Source organism: Mustela erminea, chromosome 6 (genome assembly GCF_009829155.1).
Source record: "Mustela erminea isolate mMusErm1 chromosome 6, mMusErm1.Pri, whole genome shotgun sequence".
Classification (NCBI taxonomy): domain Eukaryota; kingdom Metazoa; phylum Chordata; class Mammalia; order Carnivora; family Mustelidae; genus Mustela; species Mustela erminea.
This window is the reverse complement of record NC_045619.1, coordinates 10,852,607-10,880,544: the sequence shown is the minus strand read 5'-3', so window position 1 is coordinate 10,880,544 and position 27,938 is coordinate 10,852,607. Positions and strand designations below refer to the sequence as shown.

Genomic DNA, 27,938 nt, shown 5'->3' with positions numbered 1-27,938 from the left:
CTGCGTGAATCAACTAGGCAGGGAGCTGACTGACGGAGATGTGTAGGCGTGAGCAGGGAGCAGTACTTGTGGCCGAAGGAACATTTGCAAACTCAGTAAGGCCTAGAAGAAAAAAAAAAAAAATCAATAATCTCGGTGTCCACAGTTCTCAGAAGCTGGGCAGTCTTGTGAGGAGTCACAGAAACCGGCCTGGCCTGGTGTCGCTTCCTCTTTCTGCTTCTCTGTTTCCTAACGACGTCGTCAGCATAAAATAGGAAGCTCCCGCGGCTCCCCGTCGCCTGGACACTCCGGCAGAAGAAGGCTCTGCTGTCCCACCGCGAAGAGGTACACTTTGGCTTTCAGGGGGGTGTCTGGGCGGGAAACCAAGGACAAAGAGAGCCTGGGGGTGTGGAGTGGGCAGGTGTGGCTCTGCGAGCCCAGGAGCCAGAGGGCAAGGAGACAGGCAGCGCTGCCACCTTGCCTGAGGGTCGTGTGGGAAGGGCCGTAAGGTTGTGGGGGGCAGGGGGAGCTCACCTGCGGGGTCCGCCTGTCCTGGCAGCAGGGAGGACGGGGGTGGGGGAGGTCATGGAGGTGGAGAGCTCAGACCTCGCAGTCAGACACCTGCGCGCGTCTATGCTTTGCCATTAAAGTGTCGCTAAGATGTTGGTGGCCGTGAGAACATCCTTCCCTGCCCCCAGTTTTTGCCTCCTGGTCTCTGGAACAGATAGAGCTCCCATAGTCCCCGACATCCTGGTCTAGAAAGGGAGCGTGGGAGAGCGAGGGCGCGTGCGCGCTTGGGGGTATGGGTGTCCGTGGCAATGCAGGGGTGCAAAGAGACTGGGAGGCGGAGGGAGAAACTCAGAATTTTGTCACGCAGCGAGCGAACCAGAGCTTGGTGTGGCTTTGGAAGCTCACTTTGGAAGATGAGAAAGGGCCCGGTCCGGAGGGACTATTTTTTTCCCCCCTGGGAGAAAGTGTTTTGGCTGGCATACTCGACCCTGAGCCTCTGCTGCTTTGTGGAGTTCAGGCCTGGGTGTGAGTGTTCTGTGCCCATGCGTGCTGGCTGGCTGGCGGGGTGCAGGGGTGGGAGCGAGGAGATGTCTAGGGGTAGCTGCCTCCCGGCGTGCGCAGCTGCGTGCCTTTGCCCTGTGCATGGGGGCTTCCTCAGTCTGGTCCCGGTGACAAGTTGCAAATGTACAATCTTGAGTCTTCAAAGACCTTGTATCAATTTTGGATCACCGGGTTCTGATCTCGACTTCTCATCTTTTCTACTTTCTGATCGTTTTATGAGGAACGGAACCTTTCCTGTTCGCTTTTGATCACTCTTTTCCTCGTTCACCCGGTCTCCTCCTGTGCCATACCCACCAATACTACAGGATAGTTATTGAGTTGTTTAATGAGCGTGTTTAATACTAAGTGAATACATGGGGATCTGTTTTATCAAGTTAGAATGATCCGGAATCATGTAACACAAAAGAGAACGCGTGCCAGCTTTCTATATCTCCTGGTCCAAACGTCTGAGCATGCTGCAAGTATATAGTTTTCCTTTGTACATAAAAGGGATTATAATATACATATAGCTCTATGACTTATTTCTTCACCTAATACGTCATTTAGGATAACGTTCCTCAATAACACAAATAGATTTAACCCATTTTTTAACCCTAAGAAATAGGCGGCATTTACTAGTAGGGGTAAACCGCAGGATACCCCATCCAGTACTGATAGATATTTAGGTTGTTTCTAATTTTTCCACACCTGCAAAAGCGTTTCTTCCGCAGCCCGCATGCCTAGAAGCAAAATTGCTGAGCAAGAGTTTGTGTTTAAAAATTTAATAAATATTGTCAGATCATCCTCAAAGTAGTTGAATTGACATATACTCCCACAGTCTTGCATAAAAGTCAGTTTCTCTTTAGATGATCTGTCTTTAAACGGTGTCCAATGGGTGGATGAAAATTATCAGGATTCTTGCTTGAATTTTTCCTTTCCCTGATTATGGGTGAAGTTATGACTCTGCCATATATATTCTTGGCCATCTGAGCTCCTTTTCTGAAATGAATGGAGATGTTCTGTCCATTTTCTTATGGGCTCTTTGCCTTTTACATATTTACTGTTGTAGTGGCTCATTTATTAGGTATCTTAACAGTGTATTTACATATGTTTTAAATATATTTCCAGATTATCGCTTGGCTTTTTTTTTCTTCACCATGTTTAAGATATCTTGTTTCATATAAAAGCATGCTAGTTTTTTCTCATATTTATCTTTGTTTTTCTTTGTGCTTTTGGGGTTTGGTGTCTTCTTCAACCCCTAAGGTTAAGGAAATACTTATAATGCTTTAATCATTCTAGTTCTGACTTTTAGATCTTTAATCTACCTTGAATTTGGAGGGGTGGGCAATATATAAAGTAATAATCTGACTTTCAAAAATTATCAGCTAACTGTCTCAATGTCATAATTATGAGTATGTAGTCTGTCCTTTCCTCTATGATTAGAAATGCCACTCTTACCTCCCAAATTCCTGCTTGGTTATTTTTCTTACTGTTGTCCATCCCATCTGTCTATGATTACATTCCCATTATTTTTCTGGCTAATAGAACCCGTCTCTCATGTTTGGTTTGTTATCATCTAGAATTGTTTGTCACGCACATTAAAAATCGTTTTGGAGTTTGATTTAGATTGCATCAAATTTAGAGATTATTGAGGGGTGGGTTGACCTCTGGAGATGGCAGTGATGGGCAGCCTTCCCCTATTTGTTCCTTTAACCAGAAGAACACGAACATTTTCCTTTTGACTCTGACGTCACTACAGATTTGTAGTAGATGCCCAGAAATGCCAGTGTTCCCTTCAGTGCCTTCTTTGTCAAGATTCATCTGTTAGTTTGTCTATCTGGAATGGCTTTTGTATTATCGAATATTGAAAAGCATTTGTCAAGATAAGATATTCCTTTTTTCCGTTTTAATCTGTTGTTATGTTTCTTTTAATCATGAAGAGAATTCTTTTCTTTTTTCAAGATTTTATTTATTTATTTGACAGAGAGAGAGCTCACCAGTAGGCAGAGAGGCAGGCAGAGAGAGAGGAGGAAGCAGGCTCACTGCTGAGTAGAGAACCTGATGCAGGGCTCGATCCCAGGACCCTGGGATCATGACCTGAGCCAAAGGCAGAGGCTTTAACCTACTGAGCCACCCAGGTGCCCCATGAAGAGAATTCTTAATGGCTCTTCCTCTGTGTCTGGAATAATCCCCATGTGGCCATGATGTGTTCTTCTTTTAAAAGTCTTTGTCAGATTGTTCTATGACATTCTTTTCGTCTGGAATGAATTTGTGTTTTGCTTTTTTTTTTTTTTTTTCATTTCCAGTTTTTATTCCTACCATTAAAGTTCTTCACGGGTTTGGGAATTTTGGTGTGCATGTTTGTTTTGAGTGAAAAGGTGCTTGGTTTTTCTCTTCTCTTTTCTCCCTCTTCCTCCTTTTCCTGCCCTCTCCCTATCAGTCTTTTGCTCCCATGGTTACCTCTCACTCTTAGTGGGTTTTAACACTTACATTTTTAACACATGTATTTAATGCATATTTTCCATCAGCTTTTGGGTATAATAAACATACATTGTGGTTTACCAAAGAAGACACGATCTTTAGCTTAGCAAGCTTTCAGTTCTCCTCTGCTTTCCACCCCTAATCTGACAGCCAACTCCCACATTAAGATCATCTGTGTTTTACTTCAATATAGTAATGGTGAATTTACTTATTTTCACTTTATAAGTAACAATTCTTCACTTAGCTTAAGTTTTACTGCCTTCTTTTCTTGCCACTAATTGCAGTATCATACACTTTTTGGACAATTTCTTTTTTCCTGAAATGCATCCTAGAGTAATTGTGTTCCTCCGAAAAGATCTGAAAATTTTCCTTGTCCTTACATTTCCAAAATGTGTTTCTCTGACCTCGAGTGTCAGTTTAACTTTGACTTTTTCAGTGATTCTAGATTTTAAACATATTGCCCCTCAGTATTTTCAAGACATCATTATCTACTTAGAGTTCAGAGTCACTTGTGAGAAAATCTGGCCAACCTGACCCATTGAAAATAATGTTTGTTTCCTTCTGGAAACTTCTCACAGTATCCTTTTATTCTTGGATGGCCAAAAGTTTACCAGCATGTGACTGAGCATGGCACTATTAAAAATGGATTTTACCCTTCACTTAGTGGACTCTTATCTCCTTTAAGCCCTGTGAAGTTTTCTTCTATTTCCATTTGCATCTGTTTGGTCTCCAAACAGTGGTGGCTTAACAGTATGGCAGCTTATTTTTTTTCTCACATCAAAGAAAAAAAAATCTCAAAGATGTCCAGAAGTAAGCACTCTCAAGCTGGTGTGGCTGCTCCACAGTGACAAGAAGGATCCAGGCTTCCCTCTTTCTGTTGCATAGGGCTCCCTCCTCAAGGTAACCATACAGTCCCAAACAGCTTCTGGAGCTCCAGCCATCACTCCCAAGTTGTAGGCGGGGAAGAAGCTGGAGAGGCAGGAGGGGAAATGTGGACCCTCCTACCTGAGCCAACTCCCTATAAGAAGCCTTTTCTGGAAGGCGCAACCAATGTTTCCACTCACACCTCCTTGGACAATATTTAGTGACGTGAACACACCTAGCAATAGAAGAGAATAGGAAATGTAATCTTTTATTCCATGTAGCACCAAACCCAGCTGAAACCAGAATTTCTTTTACCAAGGAAGAAGGGAACAGCCCAGGAGAGGACACTGTCTGCCGCATGGTTTGCAAGTTTAATATGATTTAACTTCTTATATTTAAATTTGTAATTAACCTGGTATTTGGGGATGGTGTGGAGTAGAGAGTTAGGTGGATATGTTTTATAATGTTATTCAAGTATCTTAGCACTTCTTATATTCCATTCTTCACAATGATTCACAAATTCTCCATTATATAGTACATTCTTGGGGCTAATGGAATTGCCTGGTCCATATGTCCATTGATCTATCATGTGTGTGTCCAACACATTACTTTACTTACCAGATCTTTGAAATAAATTTTGCTATTGAGGAGAACCTCCTCATTTTTATAAAAACTCATTAACTGTTCTCACGTGTATTTTTTCTTCTGAGTTCCTACAAAAAACATCATGTTAAATTTTGTTTGGAATTGTATTAAACCTCTCACTTATTTTAGGATGACTCGCTCTTTTTACATATATAGTATTTCTATTTGTGGTAAGACCCAAATAGAAGCTCTGGGTTTTTAGGCTCGTCCCAGGTAGATGGAGCAAACTGGGCCAGCCACAAGGACTCGTACCCCTCCCCCGTGGCATTGCCTCCACCTGAAGGAGCTGAAATGGATAGTCTCTTTCCCCAGCTCCACGCAAACCTCCTCTTCTTTTCTGAGCCTCTTTTTGTTGTTGTTATTAGATTTTATTTATTTATTTATTTGAGAGAGAGAGAGAGCGAGCCCATACATGAGCTAGGGGAGGGGCAGAGCGGGGAGGGAGAAACAGATTCCCCGCTGAGCCCAACTCCAGGCTCCATCCCAAGTCCCTGAGATCATGACCTAAGCTGAAGTCAGATGCTTAACCGACTGAGCCACCCAGAAACCCCTTTCCTGACCTTTTATCGGACTAACCGCTCTGTAAACATCACTGTGTTGGGTTCTTCTCATGTGACACACATGTATTTGTACGCACACTACTGGTGCAGAGAACAAGGTTCAGGTGCATTGGTGGGTCAACCCAGGCTGCTAGCATGGGAGGGGCAGAGCCTGTGCTGAAGGTCAGGGTGGCTGCATCCAGAGCTGTGCTTTTCCCAGTAAGACAGCTGCTACTTTGTGTGTGTGTGTGTGTGTGTGTGTGTGTGCGCGCGCGCATGTGCGCGCGCACGCGCATCTTGAAGTTTCAGACAGTCTTACAGGGGGAGAAGGAACCACTGTCCTCTGCTCTCCTCTCCTGGGTACTTCCCAGGGCTACACAAAATGAAAAGAGGAAATCCCCAACCTTCTGCAGAGAAAAGGGAACAGGCATTCTGAGCGTAGTGTGGGAGGGATGACAGTAAATGGAGGGAGGGCGGGACAGCACCAGGCCCCGAGAGTGTGCGCACCCAGTGTTGAGCACAAGTGGGATCCCAGCCAAGGGAGGACACTGTGGACGAGATGCTCTGTGATTGCTCTGAGCAGATCGGGTTGGGGGCCCTGAGGGAGCTCAGAAGAGAGCTCCCTCCCAGGTCTTCCAGTTGCGAGGGGGTCGCACGGGAGTTCCTGGGGCACGACCAGGTGGGGATCCACTTCTGCAGAAGCCATCAAATGCATCTCCTTCATGGTCATGCCCTAGGCACTGAGGCTAAGTGGAAAAGGACCGCCCTGGGTGCCAGGCTGAGGTGGGAGGGGGTGCTGGAACCCACGCATCACTCCTGGGTTCACCCTGTAACATGGGCCAAGTCCCGGGGCTATAGGATGGGAGGGGCCAGCTCTCAGCTCATGTCTCTTCTGCCGGCAGAGTCCCAGAGAGAGGATTCTCAAGAGCCGGGGACATGGGTCTGGCCTGGCCTCCAGCAGGGGAAGAAGCCAAGATTCCAGGCCAGTGAGGACCCTAGCCCCTGCCCAGCCCTGGATCCACTTGTGCCGGCCACCTGCTTGCCCAGAGCTGCCTGAGAGATGGTTGTGTCCCAGGGCCTGCTCCCTGCTGTCTTGCTGGCTCTGTTCTGGGGGCCCAGCGTGGCAGGGGCCCATGGTGAGCTCTGTTGCTTCCTCCCCTTCCCTGGCCCCTCCTCACAGTCAGTCCTTGAACAAGGCCACCCCCACATGCCCCCCACCCCGGCCCCAAAAGCCCCCAGACCCCTCCCTCCCTCATTTTGCTCCTCCCCGATCCTCTGGGGGGTTCCCCCTCTCCCCTCCTGGATTCTCACTCTTTTCTCCAGCCTCCCGAAGGTTCATCTCTGCTTGGATGGCTTCTCTTCTCCTCCTGGCTTTCGAGGCTTCTCCCGTCCAGGCTGGCTGTTCCAGCCTTATCTCTGCCCCCATCCTACCCCACTCTGCTCCTCTGACGGCCTTGACCAGTTGCCTCCTTTGTGCCTTCATTCCTTGGGGCCCTCGGACTCGCGGTCTTTGCCTGCTTCGGTCCCAGCACCCTCCTCCTTCTCGGATGTTCCTCTGGTTCCTGAGTCCCCCAAGTCCCCTCCCCAAGGGCCCCCAGAGAACATGACTTCTCTGATAACCCTGAGTACCACATTCCTTTTCCCAGCCACGAGGCCCTGCTGCTGACCAAGAGACCTGGCCAGGGAGGTCCCACGGGGCTCTGCCATGCTTACTCTTAGGGGTGGGTTTGTGCCCCTCCTCCCAGCTGTCCCAAGGGGCCCTGGGCCTGATGCATGTGTCCTTCATGGGGTGGGAGAGAGACCCTGTGCCAGGAGCAGGGCACAGCAGGGGCTCAGGAAATGTGCTGCACCTGCAGTAGAATGTGGTGCTTCTCTCCGGACGGGGGCGTCCACAGCTGGAGGTGCGGACCCACAGAACCTCCGGCCCCCTCGAGGCCCCCAGGGAGCTCTGCCTAGCAGCCGGGAGCCCCTGGAGCACTCTGGGAAACCTCTCCCCAGCTCTGGGCACCCCCAAGGCGCGAAAAGGGCAGGTGACAAGGGACATCAGGAGGGGAGAGATGTGACTCCCTTTGTGCCTCTCCCTGGGCAGAGACTGTCCCACTGCAGACCCTGAGCTGCTACAATGACTACAAGAGCCTCATCACCTGCAGGTGGGCAAACACTCGGGATGCCCAGGGGCTCATCGACCTGACTCTCTACCGGAGGCTGAATGAGTGAGTGACACCAGAGCCCAGGGGCCGGAGAGCAGGGAGGGATGCGGCTCTGTGGGGCTGTGCCAGGGGTGGGGGACCGCACGGAGGTCAAGGAGGGGGAGACCCCAGCCCCAGCCCTGGCCCGGGCCCAGGAGCTCCTGCTCCATTAGGCAGCCTACTGGGCCTAGGTGCTGGTGTCCGATATCGGGGTTTGGAGAAGAGGCTTACGCATAACATCGCTGTTGATGATGGGTTGGCGATAATCTTATATCATCACAATTGAACGGACTTACCTGCAAAAGCCGATGTTAGATGGCCCTCCCTGTGAGGAGGACAGGGCAAAGGGTAGATGCCCCAGTTCACAGACACACAACCTGAAGCTGCGGAGAGGAGGTTTCTCTCCCAGCCACAGGACGGCTGAGCGGCCAAGTGGGGACCAGTGCCCTGTGTCCGGTGCGTGGGGGACTGGCCTCCACGTCTCCCCAAGGCCCTGCTGCCTCCAGAGTGTGGGTTTTCTCCTTCTCCTTCACGTGGTCTCTGCGGTATATGCCATTTGGGAAGATTCCTCACGCTGTCTTGAGGTCTGGGGATAGTCTAACTCACCGTAATAGAAATAATTAAATGGCGAGCATCTCAGGTGCAGGGAGACCCCGTGGAGGCCAGCCCTGGGGAGGAGCAGCCCCTCACACCCACAACAGCACGCCCCAGCTCTCTCTCCCACGCTCCTGGGAGCCCCACCTTCCCGACTCCACCCTCCTCGCCCAGCTCCACCTCCCCACTTTGCTGTGGCCCACCTCCTCCTGCATGGAGACTCGTGATCCCAGAAGAGGGGCTCCCGGCCGCTGCCATGCTCACACCGCCCGCCCACCTGCTCTGCCACGTCCCTGGGTGCTCCCTGTAGCAAGTCTCCCCCCCACTCCAGACCTGTCTACGGCTGCGCCCAGGCTTCTCACTGCTCTTGCCGCTTGAGAACACCACAACCACCCCAGTGCCTGCTTTTCCTGTGCCATCGACAGGCCCTGTCCCGGGGTCATTCTTGATCCCTGAGCAAATGTATCCTGGCCCCCACTTACACCTGCCAACAAGGGCTGACACTCTGGAGGGGCCTCCAGACCCCCATCTTCTCCAGCAGGGCTCATCCTCTGCCTCCCTTGGAAGCCACCCTCCTCCAAAGAGCTGTCTAGACCCACAGCACCCCGGGTCTTTCCAGTCATTCTGAACCCACTCCCCTGGGCTTCTGCTGCCCCCATCAGGCCACCCAGACTGCTCCTGCCAAGGCCCCAAGGCCCTCCCTGCTGCTAAATCTCCGTGTCCTCCCTTCTTGACCCAAGGCAGCACCTGGCATAGACTGACCCCGCGTCCCCCCGCAACACCTCCATCTCCCAGCTTCCAGCCACCACACTCCCTCCTCTCCTTGTGTCTCCCCTGGCTCACCTTTTCTGTCTCCCTGGTTGCTCCCTTCTTCTGTCTCCAACTCAAAGGGTGAGATGCCCCGGGGTTCATCCTTAGCGCTCCCCACTGGTATATCCTGATCCAGGGGCAGAGACCCAGCCTAGCCTGAGGCTGAGCCCTGGTGACTTTCATACCCTCGCCAGCCCCACCTGCCCCCAAAGCCAGGCCCGCAGGTGCACCTGTCTCCCCACAGGTCCTTAGGGAAAGGCGTCTTCCACGCCCAGTGCTCTACACCAAATTTCTGCCCTGCCCCAGAGAGGGCTCCTGACTCATCCCCATATTCCGTGTCGCTAAGCAGGGGCTCCGAGAGGCTCCAACCCAAAAGCTGGGAGGTGTGTTCCTTCACCTCCTTTACCGCTGTTAGGTCCATAATCAAAGGAGACTGATACAAAGCAAAGGTCAAGCAAAGCTTTATTTCGTGCCAAGCATCGAGAATCAGACCAACCAGGGTCGGGGCCGCCTCTTACAAAAAGGCGACCCCTCCCTGCCTTACTGACTTTTATAGAGCAAAGGCCATTGCTAGGTCCCACACGGGTGGCCAATTGAATTTCAATTTACCCTAGTAGATATTTGAACTAGCCTATCACCTTGGTCAGAACTGGCGCCCAAAAGGTGGGCCCACACTCCTTGGTAGCTAGGGAGACAGTATACGCGCCCCACTGATTGGATGTCTCCACCTGGCCTGATCTGCCCTTTTATCTGGGCTTTGCTACCTGGGACTGGTTTCCCGGACTTGCTTTTAAGTAAGTTCCTCCGGGAGGGGCAGGGTCAATCTAAGTTTACTGCATAAACAACAAAATGGCTCCCTCTGGCTAAGTAGGCCCTTACACCACCTTTCCTTCCCCACCCGCGCCTCTAATCCACCAGCAAATGCTGTCAACTTCATCTTTAAATAGAATGTGGATCCGGCCAAGGCTAACATCCCCAGTCTGGTATGAACCACTTCCTATCACTTGGATATTCTAGAAGCCTCCTACCTGGTCTCTGTTTCCAAGACGACCACCCTCCCCCAAACCCAATCTATCCACTATCCTCTATCCTAGAGGAAGCCTTTCAAAATACACATCACGCTATGTCACTCCGTTGCTCATAGCTACATCTTCCGCATTCACCGTGACATCCAGATTCCTTAAATTCCTCTTAAACTTTGTTGCCGGTCACCTTGCTCTACGGGTCTGCCCTGCCTCCCACCTTCCCAGACTGCACTCCGTGCACTGGGTAACTGCCTAGTCATGCAACCTTCCCAGCCCGTGCCTGCCCCAGGGCTTTTGCACTTGCTATTCCCTTTATCTGAACTCCCCTTTCCCCAGGATGTGCATGGCTCCTTCCCTCACTTCCTTCAAGTTTCTGCCCCAAAGTCACCTTTTCTATGAGGCTTTCCCTGTCTCCTCTGTTGCAAATCAGACTCCCACCCCTGCCCTTCTGACTTCCTTATCTCCCTGACCTGCTCTATTTGTCTATGTGAAGTTTGCTCCATTTGACACATGACATATTTTATTAAGTCATTTCCCATGTGTCCCCCTGGCCCTGGACAGAGCCTCAAACACCGTGACTGCTTGGTGACATTTGTTAAGTGAGTGACTCTCCCATGCTGTGGGCTAACCACATTGTCTCCTGGCAGGGACCCTCCAAAGCCAGTGTCCTGTGATCTCAGTAATGAGACGGCCTTGTTAGACCACCCCTGTCCCGGCTGTGTGTCCAGAAGATGTGTCATTCCGTATGAGTTTTTCGTTATTGCTGACAGAGACTACTTCTCATTCCGACCAGACCGGCCCCTGGGCACCCAGCTCACCATCACTCTGACCCAGCATGGTAAGTCCTGGGGTCCCCAGATGAGGGTGGCCCCTCCTTGGATGGTCAGCCTGCAGAAGGGCCAGGGGATGAGAATCTTCAAGGGGTTGAGCTACTGGCTTGGGGGTGGGTTTGATCTCTGAGGAGAAGAGGCTATGGTCTTCCTATGATGGTGGCATTGGAGCGACAATGAACCCCTGGTCAGTGGCACCTCTCTTGGCCGGAGCTGCCCCACCACCTGCAGCAGTGAAGGCTTCCCTTCCAGAACAATCCTTCCTATTCAGGTAGAAACCTTATCACCTGAAAGCACTCATCACCGTCTAGTCTCATCCAATGCCTGCAACGGCCGAGTTTTAGATGACGTGATTAAAGCCCAGAGAGGTCATATAACTTTTCCAAAGGGCCACCCCTGAGCAGTGGTGACAGTGATGGGCGAGTGAGGGCACCAGGTGTCCACAGCAGCACCAGAAATCAGTGCTCTTGGGTGGATGTCAGTGATCATTTTATTTAAATAGTTAAGCTTCGTTTGACTGTCTGTTACACAGAAATATAACCAGCACTTCGATCTTGTTAATTCAATTATATCTGTGCTCAGGATGAGCCTAAAATAGAGATGGTCTTTGGAATTCACTTGGTAAGAATCCTACGGATGGCTGGCTTTTAGGAAACACTGCCCAATATTATTTAATCATTACAATAATGCATGGTGTCATGCCCTACTTTTCTTTTTCCCCCCCATTTCTCTGATAATGAAATGGAACTGAGAGAAGAGGAACTTGCCCGAGGCCACTTGGTTGCATGTGTCTGACATAGCGTCCCAGGTCCCAAACACCGGGAGGCCCGTTGCACCTGCAAGTGTCGGATGCAGAGGGAGCTCCGGCCTCTGCTTCCTGCCTGTTTTCCTCGCAGCAGCGCAAAGCTGTTGCACAAAGAGGAGATGGGTTAGGCCATGGTGAATTAATTTCAAACAGGGTCTCAAAACGTATCGGATGGATGAGAAAAGGCTCCATCTTGGTGGGGTTGAGAGCCTGCAGAGAGGCAGGAAACAGCAGAAATTGAAACACAGATGGATGCCATGTGCTGAGGGGCAGTGGGCGAGGAGCCGCTGGGGTCAGGACAGGCTTCTCAGAGGAAAGAGTTTTGCAGGGAGATCCGAAGGGCGAGTGGGAGGACAGAACAGAAAGAGGAAACTGTGCACCAAGGCTGGGAGACGGGAGGGCAAGGCAGGATGGGAAAACCATCAATCATTGTATCCCAGGAGCATCAGTGTCCAAAGGGCTGGACAGTGAGGGAAGAAGGAGAGGGGCAGTGGAGGCAGGAGCCTGACCTGGAGACGCTTCGGTGCCCTGCAAAGGGACTTAGAGGCCAACGTCTAAGCGATGGAGAACCATCGAAGGGACATGACATGGTGCTGCATGGGTGACAGGATAGATGGCGGGGTATGGGAGGTGGCAGGAGGCTGGGGCCCAGAATGCAAACTAAGATGCTCATTCCAGCGAGAAAGGATGAAGATTCAACTGGGACACAATGAGAGACGGGAGCAGGGAGGCATACAATTCACAGAGAGGGTGTACACACACATCATCCACTAGTCTGTTCTCTCGCTGAGTGCCCACATGCACCAGCAAATCAGTGAACATACCGGTCAGCATCCCTGCCCTGTGAAGCTGGTGGCCTCATCACAGGGAAGGTGTCAACTTAGAAATAGGGGAGAGAGTGTGGTGTTTGCCTCCTGGAGTGTATGTTCAGCAGGGAGGTCAGTTCTAGCCTGAACCATTTTGGCAATGAATCAGGGAGGCTGGTGGGTGCTGGGCAAGGGGACGGGTGCATCTGACCGCTCTGAGACCCCCACACATGGAGGTCTGGGACATTTCACTTCCTCTCTCAGGTCTCCACCTGAGAAATGAGCTAGCAGAGTAAAATCTCTCAGGTCGGGCGAATAGGTTTTTCCTTGCATTCCCGGTTGGTCCAATTTTGTGTAGGAGCTTCTAGAGCTCCATACTGAGAGGGATTCCCACTCCCTGACAGGCTTAGGGGCTAGGTGGGCAGGGACTGATGAGCCTGATGGCAGGTTGGAGTGGGGGGGACTAAAGAGGGGGTACCCTGTATCTGCCATTCCGGCCTTAAGATTTCTCTAGATGTTCAACGTCCAGCCATGTTCAACGTCCAGCACAGAACATTTACATCTTGTTTGGAGTCATTGAATTTTTTGTGTGTGAAAGTCACCCCTCAGCATTCAGACCCAGAAGCTTCAGGAAGGAGGGAGCCAGGCCTTCTTGAATGAATATGCTCGCCCAGCAGACAGATGTTTGCTGTTGGCTGACAGAATGGTTCCTTGAAAATTCTCTGAAGGTTGCCTGTTCATGTATTCATTCAACGTTCACTCAGTTTATCCCAAATTCCCTGAACCACTAATCTCAGGCCAGAGAAGGGCGTCAAATTCCAAACCCTACCACCCACGAGCTCCTGACTACTTGCAGGGGCAGACACAGAAAAGCATGAATGCACCAGGGTTGTAAGGACTATACAATGGGCTATGGTCGGACAGGAAGAGGATTGGGGGATTCTGCCCAGGGGAGGGGGGTCCAGGAAGGTACTAGAGGAGGAGACCTTTATGCTGGGCTCTGAGTGGAGCAGGACCCTGGGCGGGTAGAAGGGGAAGGAGGAGGCAAGAGGGCGGGGCAGTAACACGAGTCACAGCGCCCTCTGCTGGGAAGGGGGGCAACACGGGCTGCGCAGTGGGCTGTGGGGACAGTTGGGGACAGGTGGGGACAGGTGGTTCCTTTGGGAGATTATTGCCAGCCCTTCATGGAGCTTACGTGATATGTGCACAGCTTTCGTTCATGTTCACAGTGAACCCAGACAATTTTGCAGGTGAAGGGCCTGAGGTCCACAGAGGAAAAGGGTCTTGTCCAAGGCCACTCAGGTGGTAGGGACAGCACTTGGCCTGGAGCCCATGTGCCCACCACACAGAAAATGCCCCCCTACCATCACCCAGCCCCTTAAGGGCCCTTGCCTCCCCCTTCCTCCAGTGCAGGCCCCGGCACCCAAGGACCTCCTGATCAATACTACTGGGGAGCGCTTGCTGCTGACATGGACAGTGGCCCTTCCGGATTCCCAGAGACACTGGCTGTCCAACCTGGAGTATGAGGTGGTCTTCAAGCGGCTTCAGGACTCCTGGGAGGTCAGGACCATGGCCAGCTCCACCCCCCAAAGCCAAGGGACCCAGTCCAGCCTGAACCTGCTCCACTAACCCTCTCTCTCCACAGGAGGCCTCCACCCTCTACCTGAACTCCTCCCAGGCTATCCTGGAGTCAGAACACCTCATTCCTGGCAGCACCTACGTGGCCCGAGTGCGCACCCATCTGGCCCCCAGCTCAGGGCTCTCGGGGCGGCCCAGCCAGTGGAGCCCGGAGGTCCGCTGGCACTCGCAGACAGGTAGCATAGTCAAAATTGGGGCAGCACCCTTCTGAGGGGAGGGCAGCTCGTCCAGCTCCTGGGAGTCTGCTGCAGGATTCCACCAGTCTCCTGTGTCGTGTTTAGAATCCCTTCGCTGGGCCAACTCCATCCGGGGCCCCGAGCTCTGCACACCTTCTGGCTAGGAGCCCTTGTGGTGATAATGACAGCAGCCTTATGAGTGGCTCTGTCTTCCTGAGGGCTGTGCTCCATGGGGACGAACCAACATCACTTTGTCGAGGCCCTGAGCCCTGAAAAAAGATGCTGTCCCCATTTTGCCCAGGGGTTGTGTGAAGGGTCATGGAATTCACTCACTGAGCTGGCAGGTCCAGGCTGTGTTGAAGCTTGAGTTTTCCTGGGGACCAAGCCCATGATCTCTCTGACATGAGGTTCCTGGTAGGCCCCCCAAGAGTAAAGGAATGAATGCAGGAGGGAATGAATGAGGGACTGTCTCCCCTCCCAGGGGACAAGGCCCAGCCCCAGAACCTCCAGTGCTTCTTTGATGGGGCTGCCGTTCTCAGCTGCTCCTGGGAAGTGAGGTCCGAGGTGGCCAACTCAGTCTCCTTCGCCCTCTTCTACAAGGCCAGCCCCAATGCGGGGTGAGTGTCCCCTTCCTCCCTCCCGTCTCCTCCCCCCTTTACCACCTTGCCCTCTCCAGGCCTCCCCTGACTCTGAGGGCCCCAGAGGAAGCCATACCCCTTCCCGTGGGCTCCGGAGGCCCCTGCCTCCCTCTGCCCTCACCTCCACCGTGATCCTCAGGGAAGAAGAGTGCTCCCCAGTACTGAAGGAGGAGCTCCCCGGCCTCTACGTCCGGCACCAATGCCAGATTGCCGTGCCCAACCCCAGGAAGGACAGCCAGTACACCATCTCCATTAGGCCAAAGGAGGAGGAGAAGTTTATAAAAAGCTCGGAAAACAGTGAGTCTGACTTCCAGCCTTCGGCGCGAGTGCTCCTGCAGTGGTCCTGTCATCTGTGTCCCCCACATCCACTTGGACTCCTGATGGCCCACTCTCCATGTCTGTCTCTGTCAGTAAAACGCAGCCCAGTGACCAAAGGGAGCCAAAGTGATTCAAATCTCTTCTTGAAGCGGTCAAGATGTAACAATCTGATAATGACAACGGCAAATAGTATGAAGGAAGCTTCAACGGAGAGTCCCCAGGAACAGACCGTTAAAACCCATTTTTCCCTTTCCTTTAGCTCTGCTTTCCTGTTAAGCCGATCTGCAGCCCCTCCTGCCAGCCACGCCCACCCCTGGTCCTCCCAGAACTTTCCCTTTCCTTCCCTGATTGGATTTTTCTCTCTCGGGGTCCCAGAGTCCTCTGCCAATGGATATTTTCTCTCTTCAAGATAACTGATCTAGGAATGACTTCTTCAACTGGGGGCTAGACTACATGCAAAGAAATTGTAATTCCTTGCAGAATCCTACCCCCTCTTCTTCTTTAGTAACAAAGAGCTCACGCAAAAGCGCCTCCTGCCTGGCGTTCCGGGACCCCAGGCTCTTCCACCCAGTCTGGAATGTGTGCAGGAGGCCACATAGCCCCTCTGTCTCTGTCACCTGGTTGGAATCCACCAATCACCCTGGGGTTCTGCCGTCTTTTTTCCACCACTTGTTAGCTGCCTGTCCTTGATGGGTGACCTAATTGTTCTGGCACTCAGTTTTTCCATCTGTGAATTGTGACAAGTGAACAGGACCCACCACATAGCAGATTTGTTAGAATCAAGTGCAAGGATTCCTGTAGACAGAGCCTGTGTGACAATGCCTACAACATACTTAATGATGTGGCAGGGAACTAATTATTGGTGTCTTTATTTTTTTACTTAAACACGAGGAGTAACCCATGCTTTGGGTGACCTCACCAAAAGACAAGTGTATCTCAGCATCTTGCCAGAGAAGGGCTGCTCAGGTCCAAGTGGACAGTATGGGGAAGTGGGGGTCCAAGGACCCTGAGATGGGCTGGACCCCGTTGGAGAGAGCACTTGTGACCAACATGGAATGAAATGAGTGTTCCATCGGAGGCATGTTGGGAACCATGTTCCCTAAAGGTTTCCCTCCCTCCAGTCCAGATGGCTCAACCAACACTCAATGTGACCAAAAGCAGAGATGGCTACACCCTGCACTGGACGGCACAGGAGATGTTCTACAAGCACATAGGTCACACCTTCCAGGTCCAGTACAAGAAAGCTACAGCCTCAAGGGAGGTGAGGACTTCATGCCTGGGAAGGGGCCTGTACTGGGGTGGAGAGAGGGGTGGGGTGAGGTGAGGAAACACACACGAGAGCCCCCACCTGCGAGGTGCCTGGCTCCCAGCAGGGGACCCATCAGAGGAAGCCACTGAGCCTCAGCGGTCATGACCCTGTACGGTTGGCTGGTCACTGTCCCCTTCCTTGGTGAAGGTCTAAGGTTCACAGAGGTGATATGACATGGCCAGAATGAACTCTAAGACCCTGAACTGTGAAAGGGATACAGACATCAGGGCTTGCAGGGCAGAGAGACAAGCTGGATGTCAGGTCTTCCAAAGTCACCAGGCGACTCTTCTTCAGAGAAGTCTTCTCTGGAATGCAACTGTGCGGCCGCTCCGAGCCCAGCTGCTCCTGATAAAGCAGGCAGGTCCCCAGGCCAAGGTTCTGTCTCCGGCCCACATCCTTAGGCAGTCTTAGGGTCTGTGTGCAGAACCTGGGGCTCCCCGTGGCCCAAGTTAGAAACTTCGGAGCCAACCACAGAATCTTCAGCCCAGAAATAGGGAAACTGAAGCCAGGATGGGTGTGGTCAGTGGGGAAGCTAGGAGTGGGGCCCCCAGAGTCCAGTTATGCTGCACAGCATTCCTGGGAAGGCCATAATTGGGGTCCAGGCTGTCCCTGAGGAGCTGAGAGGTTGAGGGGTTGTCTCAGAGTCAGACTGGGACATGATGTGTCCTCAGGATTTCTGGGCCTCGGTGTTGTCCTAGGTTATAGGGATGGCAATCCCCAGTCCCACCCAGGGTGCTAACCTCTGTGAGCCCTGGGGTAGGGCCCTCCGTGGGGGCCGGGGGGACTTACCCAGACCTGGGGATGCAGCTGCAGCTGGGGACTGATGAGGCAGAAAAACTGGGGCCCTGAGGTGGAGGGATTGGGGCTGTGCCGCCACACACCAGCAAGTTGCCTCGGTCTCAGCACACCTGCTCACTCACCTGTGCCCGCAGGAAAGCAAGACGGAAACCCTCCAGAACGCCCACAGCATGTCGCTGCCGCCGCTGGAGCCCTCCACCAGGTACCAGGCAAGAGTGAGGGTCAAGCCCACCCCTGGCGGCTACGACGGCATCTGGAGTGAGTGGAGTGAGGAGCTCTTCTGGGACACTGAGTGGGGTATGTCTCCCGGCCTCCACGCTCCCTTCCGGGTACAGCCCAGCTGGGCAGAGGACAAGGATGGTGTGGACACAGAAGTGTGACCCCACCCCACCTGAGTATCCTCTCTTCTGTGTGTCCCTAGTCATGCAAAGTGACCCCTGGTGTGTAACACAGACTGCAGGTGAGGTCCTGAGAGCAGCAAAGAACAGTCCTCACCGTTGCTCCTCCCTCAGATTGGACTTTAGCCCTCTATTAATATGGCCCGTGGCTTCATTAGGCTTTGTGGCAGCCCTCACCTAGAGACCACTGAGTCCAAATTTCCAGTTAGTTACTGTGGCAGCAAACATCACAAGCTATGGACTGAGGCCCGGCACTGGAAGGGTTTGGTCTGATTTCTTTCTGATTTTTTTTTTTTTTTTTAAGTAAGCTTCACATCCAGGAGAGTTCAACACAGAGCTTAAACTCACAACTGTGAGAAAGAGACCTGAGCCAAGATCAAGAGTCAGACACTTAACCGACTGAACCCCCCAGGCGCCCCAGATTTCTTAATCTCCCCCATTTCCCTGTGCTTGCTGCTTCCATTGTCCCTTACCGTTCACCATTCTGGCCACCAGGAGGCAGGTACCAGACTAGGTCCAGGAGGATGGAGGCGGTATTAGCAGCAAGGACCCAAGCCGCTGTGATCCTCGCAGGGGAGGGGTCTCAGGAAGAGGGTTTCAATCAAGTGGGAAAGAGGACTGGACACTGGGCCTAAGAGAAGGGACCGAGGGAGTCCTGGAGGGGTCCAGCCTGTGAGGGGCTTGACACTGGGGCTCCCGATAGGCCTTTACACCGCCTAGTTCCTCCACCAGTTTTTTCCCATCTCTACCTCTCCAGACTTCCCTGTTACTTGAAGCTGAAGCTTATGTGCTGCCTCCTACATGAAGTCCACTGTGATTGCCATGAGATGTAGTCATTGCCCCACCCACTCCTGCTACTGAAAAGAATCTCACCCTCTTTGTCCTTCCTGATGTGGGGAACAAAGGCAAAAGAAATAGACAAAATTAAATTTTCTTATAACCTGCCGTCTTTGCCTCCCTCAGTTCCAAAGTATTTAATCAGTCACTGCTCACAGTCCCTGGGCAGCCCTTCCTCCCACGGGTCCTGTCCCCGTGCTGTAATAAAAACACCTTTTTGCATCAAAGACATCGCAAGAATTCTTTCTTGGCCTTTGGCTCCGATCCCCAGCACTCTAGCATTTCCACATCACTTCCCAGCACTTGAACCTTGAGTTCAGGGCGGTGGGGCGGGGGGGGGGGGGGGGGGGGGGGCGCGGACTGATTCCTTGTCCTTCTTAGCCTGTGTCTGGGCCTCCCTCCCACTCTGCACCCGAAAGAAATGAGCTTCGGGAGCACTGCAGCGGCACAGAGCAGGGTCTGGGGACTCTGCCCGGCCTCACCTCCCCTTCCCTCCTCTTCCCTCCTAAACCTCTAGCTCTGTCCTCCCCAGATGCTAATGCTCTTTTTTCCCTTCCTGGCACCCTCAGTGCTACCCATGTGGGTCCTGGTTCTCATCCTGGTCTTCACCACTGGGGCACTGCTCCCCGCCCTGCGCTGCTGTGGCATGTACGGGTACAGGTAAGGGGACTCCATGGCGGTTGGGGGTGCTCGGGACCCCAGAGCTGGCTCGCTCCAGTCCCTGTTCCGCCCCTCCCTCTTGGGGAAACCTTGGACAAATCTCACCTTTTCCTCTGGGCCTCAGTTTCCTCTCTGCACAGGAGCATGGGGCAGCTTCCCTGAGGTCCCTGGCCACTGTTACCCCTCTGGTATCTTTCTAGGCTGAACCAGAAGTGGGAGGAGAAAATCCCCAACCCCAGCAAGAGCCACCTGTTCCAGGTAGGATCTGGCTGCGAAGGTGGCTAGGGTGGTAGGGGCTCCTCTCTCCGGCGCAGACCAACCCGTCCCTATGTCCCCCCACTTTCTGTGGTTTTGAGCGTAAAACATAGGTGGCCCGGGAAGGTGCAGGAAGCTCTCAGGGGCGGCCAACACCAGCAGGTTCAGCTCTGCCCTCCTCTGGGCACCTGCAGAGGTGTAGGACTGACCCTGCCTGCTGGGCTCCCCTGCCGGGAGTCAGGGGGCTCAGCGAGAGGCCCGGTTCTGTAGGGGCCGGTGGGTCGACAGGAGGCAGAATGTCTTCCCCGAGGACAGGACAGCGCAGCTGAGTTTTGGAGGATCCAGGGTGGCGACAGGTGGGAGAGGCCCGCAGTGGGTGGACAGGACCCCTTCGCAAAGGGGACTGAGGGGGCGGGCCGTGAGCCTGGGTGCACATCCCAGATGCTGAGATGGTCATAAGGCGAGTGTGGGCATGTGGGTCACGGGGCCCTTTGGTCAGGCACGGCCAGCTTGCCTGTGGAGGGATGTCATGTCTAGTGGGGAAGAAACTCGGGCATGGGTGTGGAGGCAGCGACATTCAGATCTGTGGCCTTTTGAGGAGACAGTCCCCATCCTCCGGTGCCCGAGGACCCAGAGCAAGTCCCAGGCCCTCTCTGGGCCTCTCCTTCCTGGTGTCAGGAGGCCAGGCGGGGCTGGTCCTGGCCTTGCTGAGACCCTTGAGACCCTTCCGTGAGTCTTTCCCTCCTTCCTCCAGCTTCTCGAGGGCTCACACACCCACAGCACGAATGTCCCTTTCCTTCCCAGAACGGGAGTGCCGGCCTCCAGCTCCCAGGCAGCATATCGGAGCTCATCAGCAGGGGCCCCCCGCACAAGGGGCCGCAGGGCAGCTTCGTCCCTGGGCTGGACGGGTGAGTGTCTGGGCTCGGGATCCCTGGGAGGTGGGAGGGGGGACCCCATGGGGCACGCTGGAGGCTCAGAGGTGGCAGCCGCCAGCCTGGGGCTCGGGATGAAGAGAACCAGGCAGGTTGGTTGCTCTAAAGCCAGAGGATACCAGATGGTATCAGGAGGAACTTCCCGAATATCGGGCGAGGGAGGGTCCTACCTTGGACTTGACCCGAGGCAGAAGACTGGAGCAGGTGACCTCTCCCTGCCCTGTTGCCCAGCGAAAGTCGGCACGGGGTGCTGATGACATGGTGGCGGGGGAGGGACTGAAGGGACGAGGGCATGACTAGGCATGCGTGGGCTGGGCATCCACCTGGTCCCTGAAGCTGGGCCGATGAAGGGGCCAGGGTGAGAGGAGCCACACCTGGCAGAAGACTTTGAACCAGAGCATGGAGGCTGGCAGGTGAAGCCAGCGGGGTACCGAAGGCCGGCGCAGTGCCCTCTCTTGGCTTGCTCCCCAACCTTGCCCTGCCCCGTGCCCTCCCTGAGCCCTGGGTGGGGGTCAGGCCTCTCCCCGCCCCACTCCAGCCCCAGCATGAGCCGAAGTGGTGGCCCCGGGTGACCCCAATATCTCTGCGCCTGTTCTCCCCGCAGCGTGTTCCCTGTAGACTACAGACACAGCGAGGTGTCGCCTCTCACCACGGAGGACCCAAAAGATGCCTGTGAATCACCCTCAGAGCCTGACATGACTCCAACCTCCTTGGATCCGTACTCGGAGGAGGCCCCTGACCCCCAGCTAGACCCATCGGCCCCCGCGGGCAGGTCCGAGAGCCAGGCTTCCGGCTTCGACTTCAACGGCCCCTACCTGGGGCTCCCCCACAGCCACTCCCTGCCTGACGTGCTGGGCCAGCCGGCACCCCCACAGGCAGGCCTGAGCCAGAAGCCGCAGCCTCCGGGGTCCCTGGAGTACCTGTGTCTGCCCGCAGGGGGGCAGGTGCAGCTGGTCCCGCTCGCCCAGGTGATGGCCCAGGGCCAGGCCATGGATCGGGAGGAGATCCTTGACCCGGGCGAGGAGGGGAGCCCCTCCCTGGAGTCAAGGGCATGCCCCGCCCCTTCTGTGCCCGGGGTCATAGTAGGCGGTCAAGGCCCAAAGAACAGCCCCAGCCCGAAGGATGGGACACTTGCAGCTCTGCCCGCTGGCTCCGGGGCCCGTGAGGATGGCCTTCTGGCGTCTGGCTATGTCACCACTACAGACCTAGCACTCCCCTTGCCCATGGGGCTGCCATCTGCCTTCACAGTTCACCCTCTGCACCTGCCCACAGACCAGAGCCACAGCCTCTGTCCAGGAGTGGCTGGTGGGTCCCCTGCAGCCCCAGGCCCCGTGAAGCCAGAAATCGAGGGCTATGTGGATGTCCCTCCAACCTCAGACCAGTCTCCTAAGTCCCCTCTGGGCAGTCTTGCCCTTCCTCCAGCCAGCAGCCCCACCCTAAGCCCAGGGGAGCCCAGAGCAGAGGGGATGCCCCCCTCCCCACACCCCGAGGGGCTCCTGGTCCTACAGCAGGTGGGTGACTACTGCTTCCTCCCTGGCCTGGGCTCTGGTCCTCTCTCACCCCAGACAAAGCCCTCTTCCCCAGGACCCTATCCTGAGATCGGGGACCCCGACCAGGTGTTCCAGGCCAAGAAGGCCCTGGGCCAGGCCATTCCCCAGATGCCAGCCATCCGGCACTTCAAGGCCCTCAAGCAGCAGGACTACCTGTCACTCCCGCCCTGGGATGTGGGCAGGCCTGGGGAGGTGTGCTGACACCTCCGAGCTCCTGGGGGCCTGAGTGGGAGTTCTGTCTCCCCTTCCACTGGTCTCTCGCCTCATCCGCACTCCGTTCTGCAAAGCTGCATTGGGGCTTCTGAGTTGGAGCAGATAGAGGTGGGGAAATGCGTGGGCCTCCTCTCTTCTAACTTGACCTTCAGCCGATGGATTCTCCTCTCCCCACTGCCTCCCTCTCTCTCTCACAGACCGGCGGACACAGACACGTGCACATGTTTCTTTCATGTTAACTTACTTTTAGGTTCCAAAGTATTAGAGCTTCTTATATACTCATTCTATTTGCCCCTGATTTTTTGTTTTTTGTTTTTGGGGGGGGTTTATGTTTTTGTGTTTTTGTTTTTAATAGATTTCCTTGCTTTCGCCACTGTCTTCTTTCCCTTTCCACTGATTTATTATCTGAGTGACTTTGAGCTAAGCCCAGTCTGAGATGACGTGTCTGGGTCGGAGCCTGTTCTGACACCGACATGTCCGGTTACGTGGAGATCTTGGGTCTGCGGCCTGGCCCCGGCAGGTACGGACACAGCCCTGGTGTGGAGAGAGGCAAGGGGCTGCCCTGGCTGAGACCCCAGAGAGGGAAGGCTCAGGAGAGCTGTGCAGGGCCTGATTCTGGGCGCTCTGAGCAATGAGCGTGGTAAGGGGTGTGCAAGAAGAGAGTTGTGCTGAGCTCACAGGAGCCCCCCACAACCCCAGTCTCATGGCGTGCGTTCCGCCCACTGGCTACTTTCTATGTCCTGCCTGTGGGCCTGCGGAGGGACGTCCAGAAACCACATGCACTCCAGAAATGCTGAGAAGAACCGCTCAACAAAGGGAAAAAAGGGAAATTATCAAAGGCCTGCACCCTTTGGTGCTTAAAATCAGAGTCATGCCTTCAGAGCCTTCCCTCCAGAAAGAACTTACAGCTCCTGCCTCTCCCAGCCACGGCCCAGGGGCTTTGGATCTATGTCTGGTCCTACCCAGAGGATTACGGTTTCTTTTAAAATATGTGCCTTTCTGACATGCCAAAAAAAAAAAAAAGGCATTAAATTGTTTTAATTTGCATTATTTGATAACTATCCAGTTTGCACGCATTTTCGTATTTCCTGGGCATTCGTATTTCTTGACCGGGCTAAGCCCATTAAGGACTTTGTTTTGCCGGGTGTTCATCTTTTCCTGATTACGTTTTTTTTTTTTTTTTTTTTTTAAACTGTTTACATGTGGTCTTTCATGATCGGTGCAGGTTCCTCCCTCTAGTTTGTAGTTTGTCGTTGGGTTTTGTATCTGAGGACGGTAGACAGACCCATACAATGTAGCCTTGTAGCCTTCTCCACACGCTAAGATTTGCTGGCGCTACTTTGGTGTCCAATTTACAAGGGCTTTCCCCCTCCAAAACTATATTGGTCCTAATTGATATTTTTCTAGTTCAAGCTTTTCGTGTAAAATTGTGTTGGGTTTGGAATGTTCGTGTGCGAGAGGTAGAGTTGCCTTTATGTTTTCCCGGAATGAGTGGCCTGGGTGTTTCTCCATCGTTTGCTGAAACACCCATTCTTCGTCCCTGTGTCTAAACATCAGTTTTATGATCTAGAAAGTCCCTGATATATTTAGTGGGTTTCTAGGTTTCCAATTTTCTTATCTTACATTGTCTGCTCAATGCCCCCACTCCCAGCTTTGTAACGTTTTAACAAGTGGCAGACCCAATGTTGTCATTTTTGTTCTCAAAGCCCTGCTCAATACAGCAATGTTGGGAGGAGGGAAAGGATTATAAACAATGTAAATATTCACAAATGATGACTTGTTACAATAATAACACTTCAGGTTATTCTAAAGTAGAATCCTGTGTTACAGATGGATGAGGTAGCCCTACATGGATTAGAAAGAAATCCAAGAGAATGAATTCCAAAATGTTCAGACATTTGTTAGCTGAAAAAAAAATTGCAATAAAATATTTTTTTAATAAAATAAAACCCAAACCCTAAATTTGTGTCTCTCGTGCTGGAATAGCAGGGGAGGGGTGTGGTTTGAAACCACAGTTGCATTAAGGAGGGTGAATCCTGTGAAACAGAAGGGCCCGTGGTTCTCTGAGGCATCAAAGTGGATTTCGGGAAAGCCAGCTCAGGGTGTCCTTATCGTTGGACGAGTGTGTGGAGGTGAGTGCAGGTGGATTCACAGATAATGAATCATGACAAATGCTGGGCCAGGTGGAGGGTGATTGGAAACAGGACCTGAGAAGTTGCAGGAAGTGGCCATGTTCTCTCCCCTGGGCCCCAGGACTGGAGCGTGACCCTGCACCGCCGAGTGGAGGTCCTCATCCAGAAGGCCCTCATAAGACGCCAGAGCCCAGCGCAGAGACCTGACCTTGTCTGAGCCTTTACCTGGCTGTGTCACCTTGGGGCGCCACCTGCCGTCCCTGAGCCTCACTGGGAGGTCTCGCCAGCTACAAAATGCTGGCACCAGATGGCATCTGCCAGCCTGTGCCTTGAACCTGGCTCCCCCAGACCCGGGTGTTCCCTTTTGCCCTCACCGCTCTGCTGATGTCCTCACAAGCAGAGATCAGGGTCCTGAGGATAACCAGGGCCCAAGTCAAACATCATCAGCCTCGAACAAACTTCAGGCATCCAAGAAGGAACAGAAACATCATCCAGCAGAAACAAAACATCAGAGGCACCTGGATGGCTCAGTGCGTTAAAGCCTCTGCCTTCGGCTCAGGTCATGGTCTCAGGGTCCTGGGGTTGAGCCCCACATCAGGCTCTCTGCTCAGCAGGGAGCCTGCTTCCTCCTCTCTCTCTCTCTCTTCCTCTGCCTACCTCTCTGCCTACTTGTGATCTCTGTCTGTCAAATAAATAAATAAAAATCTTAAAACAAAACAAAACAAAACAAAAACGAAACATCACTACCGCTTTATTATTGCAAATGTGAGTCTCCAAGATTGAAACGCTGACATTTTCCTGGCCAGTAAAGACAAGGACTCAGCACTGTGGGCACCAGGCCACTGCCCGGTTTCCTCTCCGGCACCCAGCGCTGCTTCATTGACACCCCTGGCCAATCAGCCCTTGGGATGTTACCCTGATCTTCCAGTGCTCAGTAGAACGTAATTCAGGTCAAAGCTTCTAGCAAGTATATTTCCAGAAGGAACCCCGTACTCAGGATGAGTGGCTTAGACATATCCCGACAGCCTCATCTTCAACTCCCAGAGCTGTCATTTCTACAAGTGTGTTGTTGAAATCTTAGCCTCCGAAGATGCAAAACTGTGAGGGGTGGTGCCTTACGGTGTTCCTGTTGATTCTGCTGCGTTGAGGTTGGAAGAGTAAGGACAGGCTGTCGGCCGAAGGCCTCACTGATCTGTGACCCCGGCTCTCTCCCTCCACCACGTCTGCCTCAAACACACTTGCTCGCCGATGCTGTGCCGGGAACTTTGTCCCCTGTGAAATCTGGGCGCGCGCGGCGAAGTTGGCATTTTACTTGTCATTTACTCTCCCAAGATGTGAACGATTCTCAAACAGGTCCTTTGCTTGAAGGATCCGGGCCTAAAAGGCATGAAACCGCTCAAAAAGGAAACAGAATTCTTAAAGAGATTCTGCTCTGTGTGAGGACCGCTAATACCCTCCAATTTCTACAGAGATTAGAATTATAATATAATTAAATCTCTACTTCCTGCCTTCTACTGTTATTTAAGTTTAACAAGATTGGTCTGTAATAGTCTTCCTGAAATTACCAAGCAAATACACTGTCTTAATATTTGTACTGACCATCCACCTATGTCCCTATTTAACTTTTAAAGCTCTTAATTACAGTTTTCTTCATAAAATTAATAGCTTTCACCATCCTTAATTAGTGCAGCATTTTGCTCTCGAAATAATAAATATGTATTTATATTTCAACTGCCTGATTCAGTTTCAGCATGAGAAGTGTGTAAGCAAATACATTGCAAGGGGAGAAAAGAGCGGGTATGTATAGGTTACAAAAGGCAAAGTATGCGTAGTGTTCAGAGACACACAGTGACTGGTGCAGGAGAAGGACACTTGGGGTGGTGGTAGAGGCCCCCCTAGGAGTCAGGGTACTGCTTTGGGGCGGGCAGGGAGGCTGGCCTGGGAGAAGGGCAAGGATCTCGCTCCTATCCTGGGGGAGGCAATTACAAGGATATTCACCTTATAATAATTTATTATTAAGCTAAACTGTTTCATGTGGGTTTGAGTACTTGTGTTACAAAACAGCTTGTTAAAAAAAAGATCCAGTACCCATCTGGAAATAAGAAACACTAAAAGCTGAGACATACTACATCACATCCAAGGTCCTTTTATAAATTCCTTGTCCACCTGCCTATATCTGTTTATGCTTTTTCCCTTTAGCTTCTGGACCTGGTGCACCCCTGCTTGTGTTTCAGTGCATCCCGTGGGGGTCATCGTGCATGGGAGAAACTTGTTCTCTCTCTCCTCCTGTCTCCCCTCCTGTGCCTTCCCAGCCCCAGTGCCCGGGGACCCCCAGCACCCCTCTGCTCTAGCTCCTGCCACACTGAGCTGAAATTGTCCACTCCTCTGTCTCCTATTCTACTGTGAGCACTGGGGGAGCAGAAGCCCAGCATACTGCCAGACAGCCAGCAGACATCCAATAAATTAGATTTCAAATTTCAAATTCATGTTCCTCTCTGTACCGATAACATCTCAGGTTCCATTCATGACCTCCCATGGAGGGCAACGAATCTTTTCAGAACTTTAATCGTCAGAAAAGGGATTTCTGGCTGAAGGTCTCTCAGGATGAACTGCTAGTCCAGAACTCTCCAGAGTCCCCCCATCTCCTGCGTGTTTTCTCTAGGGAACAAGATTCAGGGGATTCTCGTTTTCCCTTTTGGTGAAACGTGGTCTTGTCACTTTCCCATAAGAAATGCCCATCTGCGTAATAAAAGAATAAAGGAGAAACTTCATTAGGGATAATGTTTTCTCTTTTCATTAGCATTCACTGAAGGGTTTAAAAAAACATCGAAGACATTTTCACGGCAAGGTTCTATCTCAAGTGAATGCCGTGGCCAACTGTTTCCGGGGACAATGGCCACCGTCCCTCCCACCTGCACCCCCCTCTGTGCTGTGACCTTCGTGGGGCCTCTTGTTCACAGGTGGGGATGATTTCTCCTCCCATCTGGCTTGGGTCAGCCAGCAGGGTGCAGGGGAGCGAGGTGGGGGACCTCGGGGGCAGGTGGGCAAGGGCCAGAGCTTGTCGGCTCCCAGTCAGCCAGCGGGTGAAGCAGACGGAGCTGCCCGGTGTCGAGGACTCATGCAGACAGAAGGCCTGGAGGGTGAGCGGCCCCCACGGAGGGGAGGGAGGCGGCCCGGTGACACTCATGTGGCCGTCTCTGTCATTCCAGCCACGGCCCAGCTCCCTGCTAGCTGCTGCACGTGGATGTCCCGACCTGGCTTCGTGGAGCAGAACCGCCCGCTGACTGGGGACATCTAATCAGCACCTGTTCTTTTCAGCCACACATGTGAATGGTCTGATCCAGGACAACGGGTTCCTTCAGACGCATTGCTTTGCTGGGTCAGCTCCTAGAGGTGGGGGTGGGGGCTGGGGGGCTGTCGTGTGATGGGTCACGCCGAAGCAAAGCCAGAAGCTTCTCCGAAGGCAG

General features: G+C 52.9%; 1 protein-coding gene across 3 annotated transcripts; it reads left to right on the top strand.

Moving 5' to 3' along the window:
• On the top strand, nt 1-24,288 carry CSF2RB (colony stimulating factor 2 receptor subunit beta). 3 transcript variants are annotated; one of them, XM_032346394.1, is made up of 15 exons: nt 1-324; nt 4,694-4,735; nt 6,461-6,694; nt 7,648-7,771; nt 10,824-11,014; nt 14,026-14,177; nt 14,263-14,431; nt 14,913-15,048; nt 15,209-15,366; nt 16,509-16,648; nt 17,629-17,791; nt 19,299-19,389; nt 19,590-19,647; nt 20,449-20,552; nt 21,181-24,288. In XM_032346394.1, the coding sequence occupies exons 3-15, from the start codon at nt 6,619-6,621 to the stop codon at nt 22,325-22,327; spliced, it is 2,709 nt and encodes a 902-aa protein (XP_032202285.1). In that variant the 5' UTR covers nt 1-324; nt 4,694-4,735; nt 6,461-6,618; the 3' UTR covers nt 22,328-24,288. The 3 variants fall into 3 exon arrangements, with proteins under 3 accessions (XP_032202285.1, XP_032202284.1, XP_032202286.1); XM_032346393.1 differs by lacking the exon at nt 4,694-4,735; XM_032346395.1 differs by lacking the exons at nt 1-324; nt 4,694-4,735; nt 6,461-6,694; nt 7,648-7,771; nt 14,026-14,177 and having other exon boundaries at nt 10,926-11,014.
• The last annotated feature ends 3,650 nt before the right edge of the window (nt 24,289-27,938 follow it).

What these genes read in the sequence shown, in the direction of transcription:
- CSF2RB (XM_032346393.1), top strand. Translation starts at nt 6,619, where the DNA reads ATGGTTGTGTCCCAGGGCCTGCTCCCTGCTGTCTTGCTGGCTCTGTTC. An exon ending in CCGCTGGCACTCGCAGACAG is followed by an intron (nt 14,432 to 14,912) that starts GTAGCATAGTCA and finishes CTCCCCTCCCAG; the next exon opens with GGGACAAGGCCCAGCCCCAG. An exon ending in CTTCTGGGACACTGAGTGGG is followed by an intron (nt 17,792 to 19,298) that starts GTATGTCTCCCG and finishes TGGCACCCTCAG; the next exon opens with TGCTACCCATGTGGGTCCTG.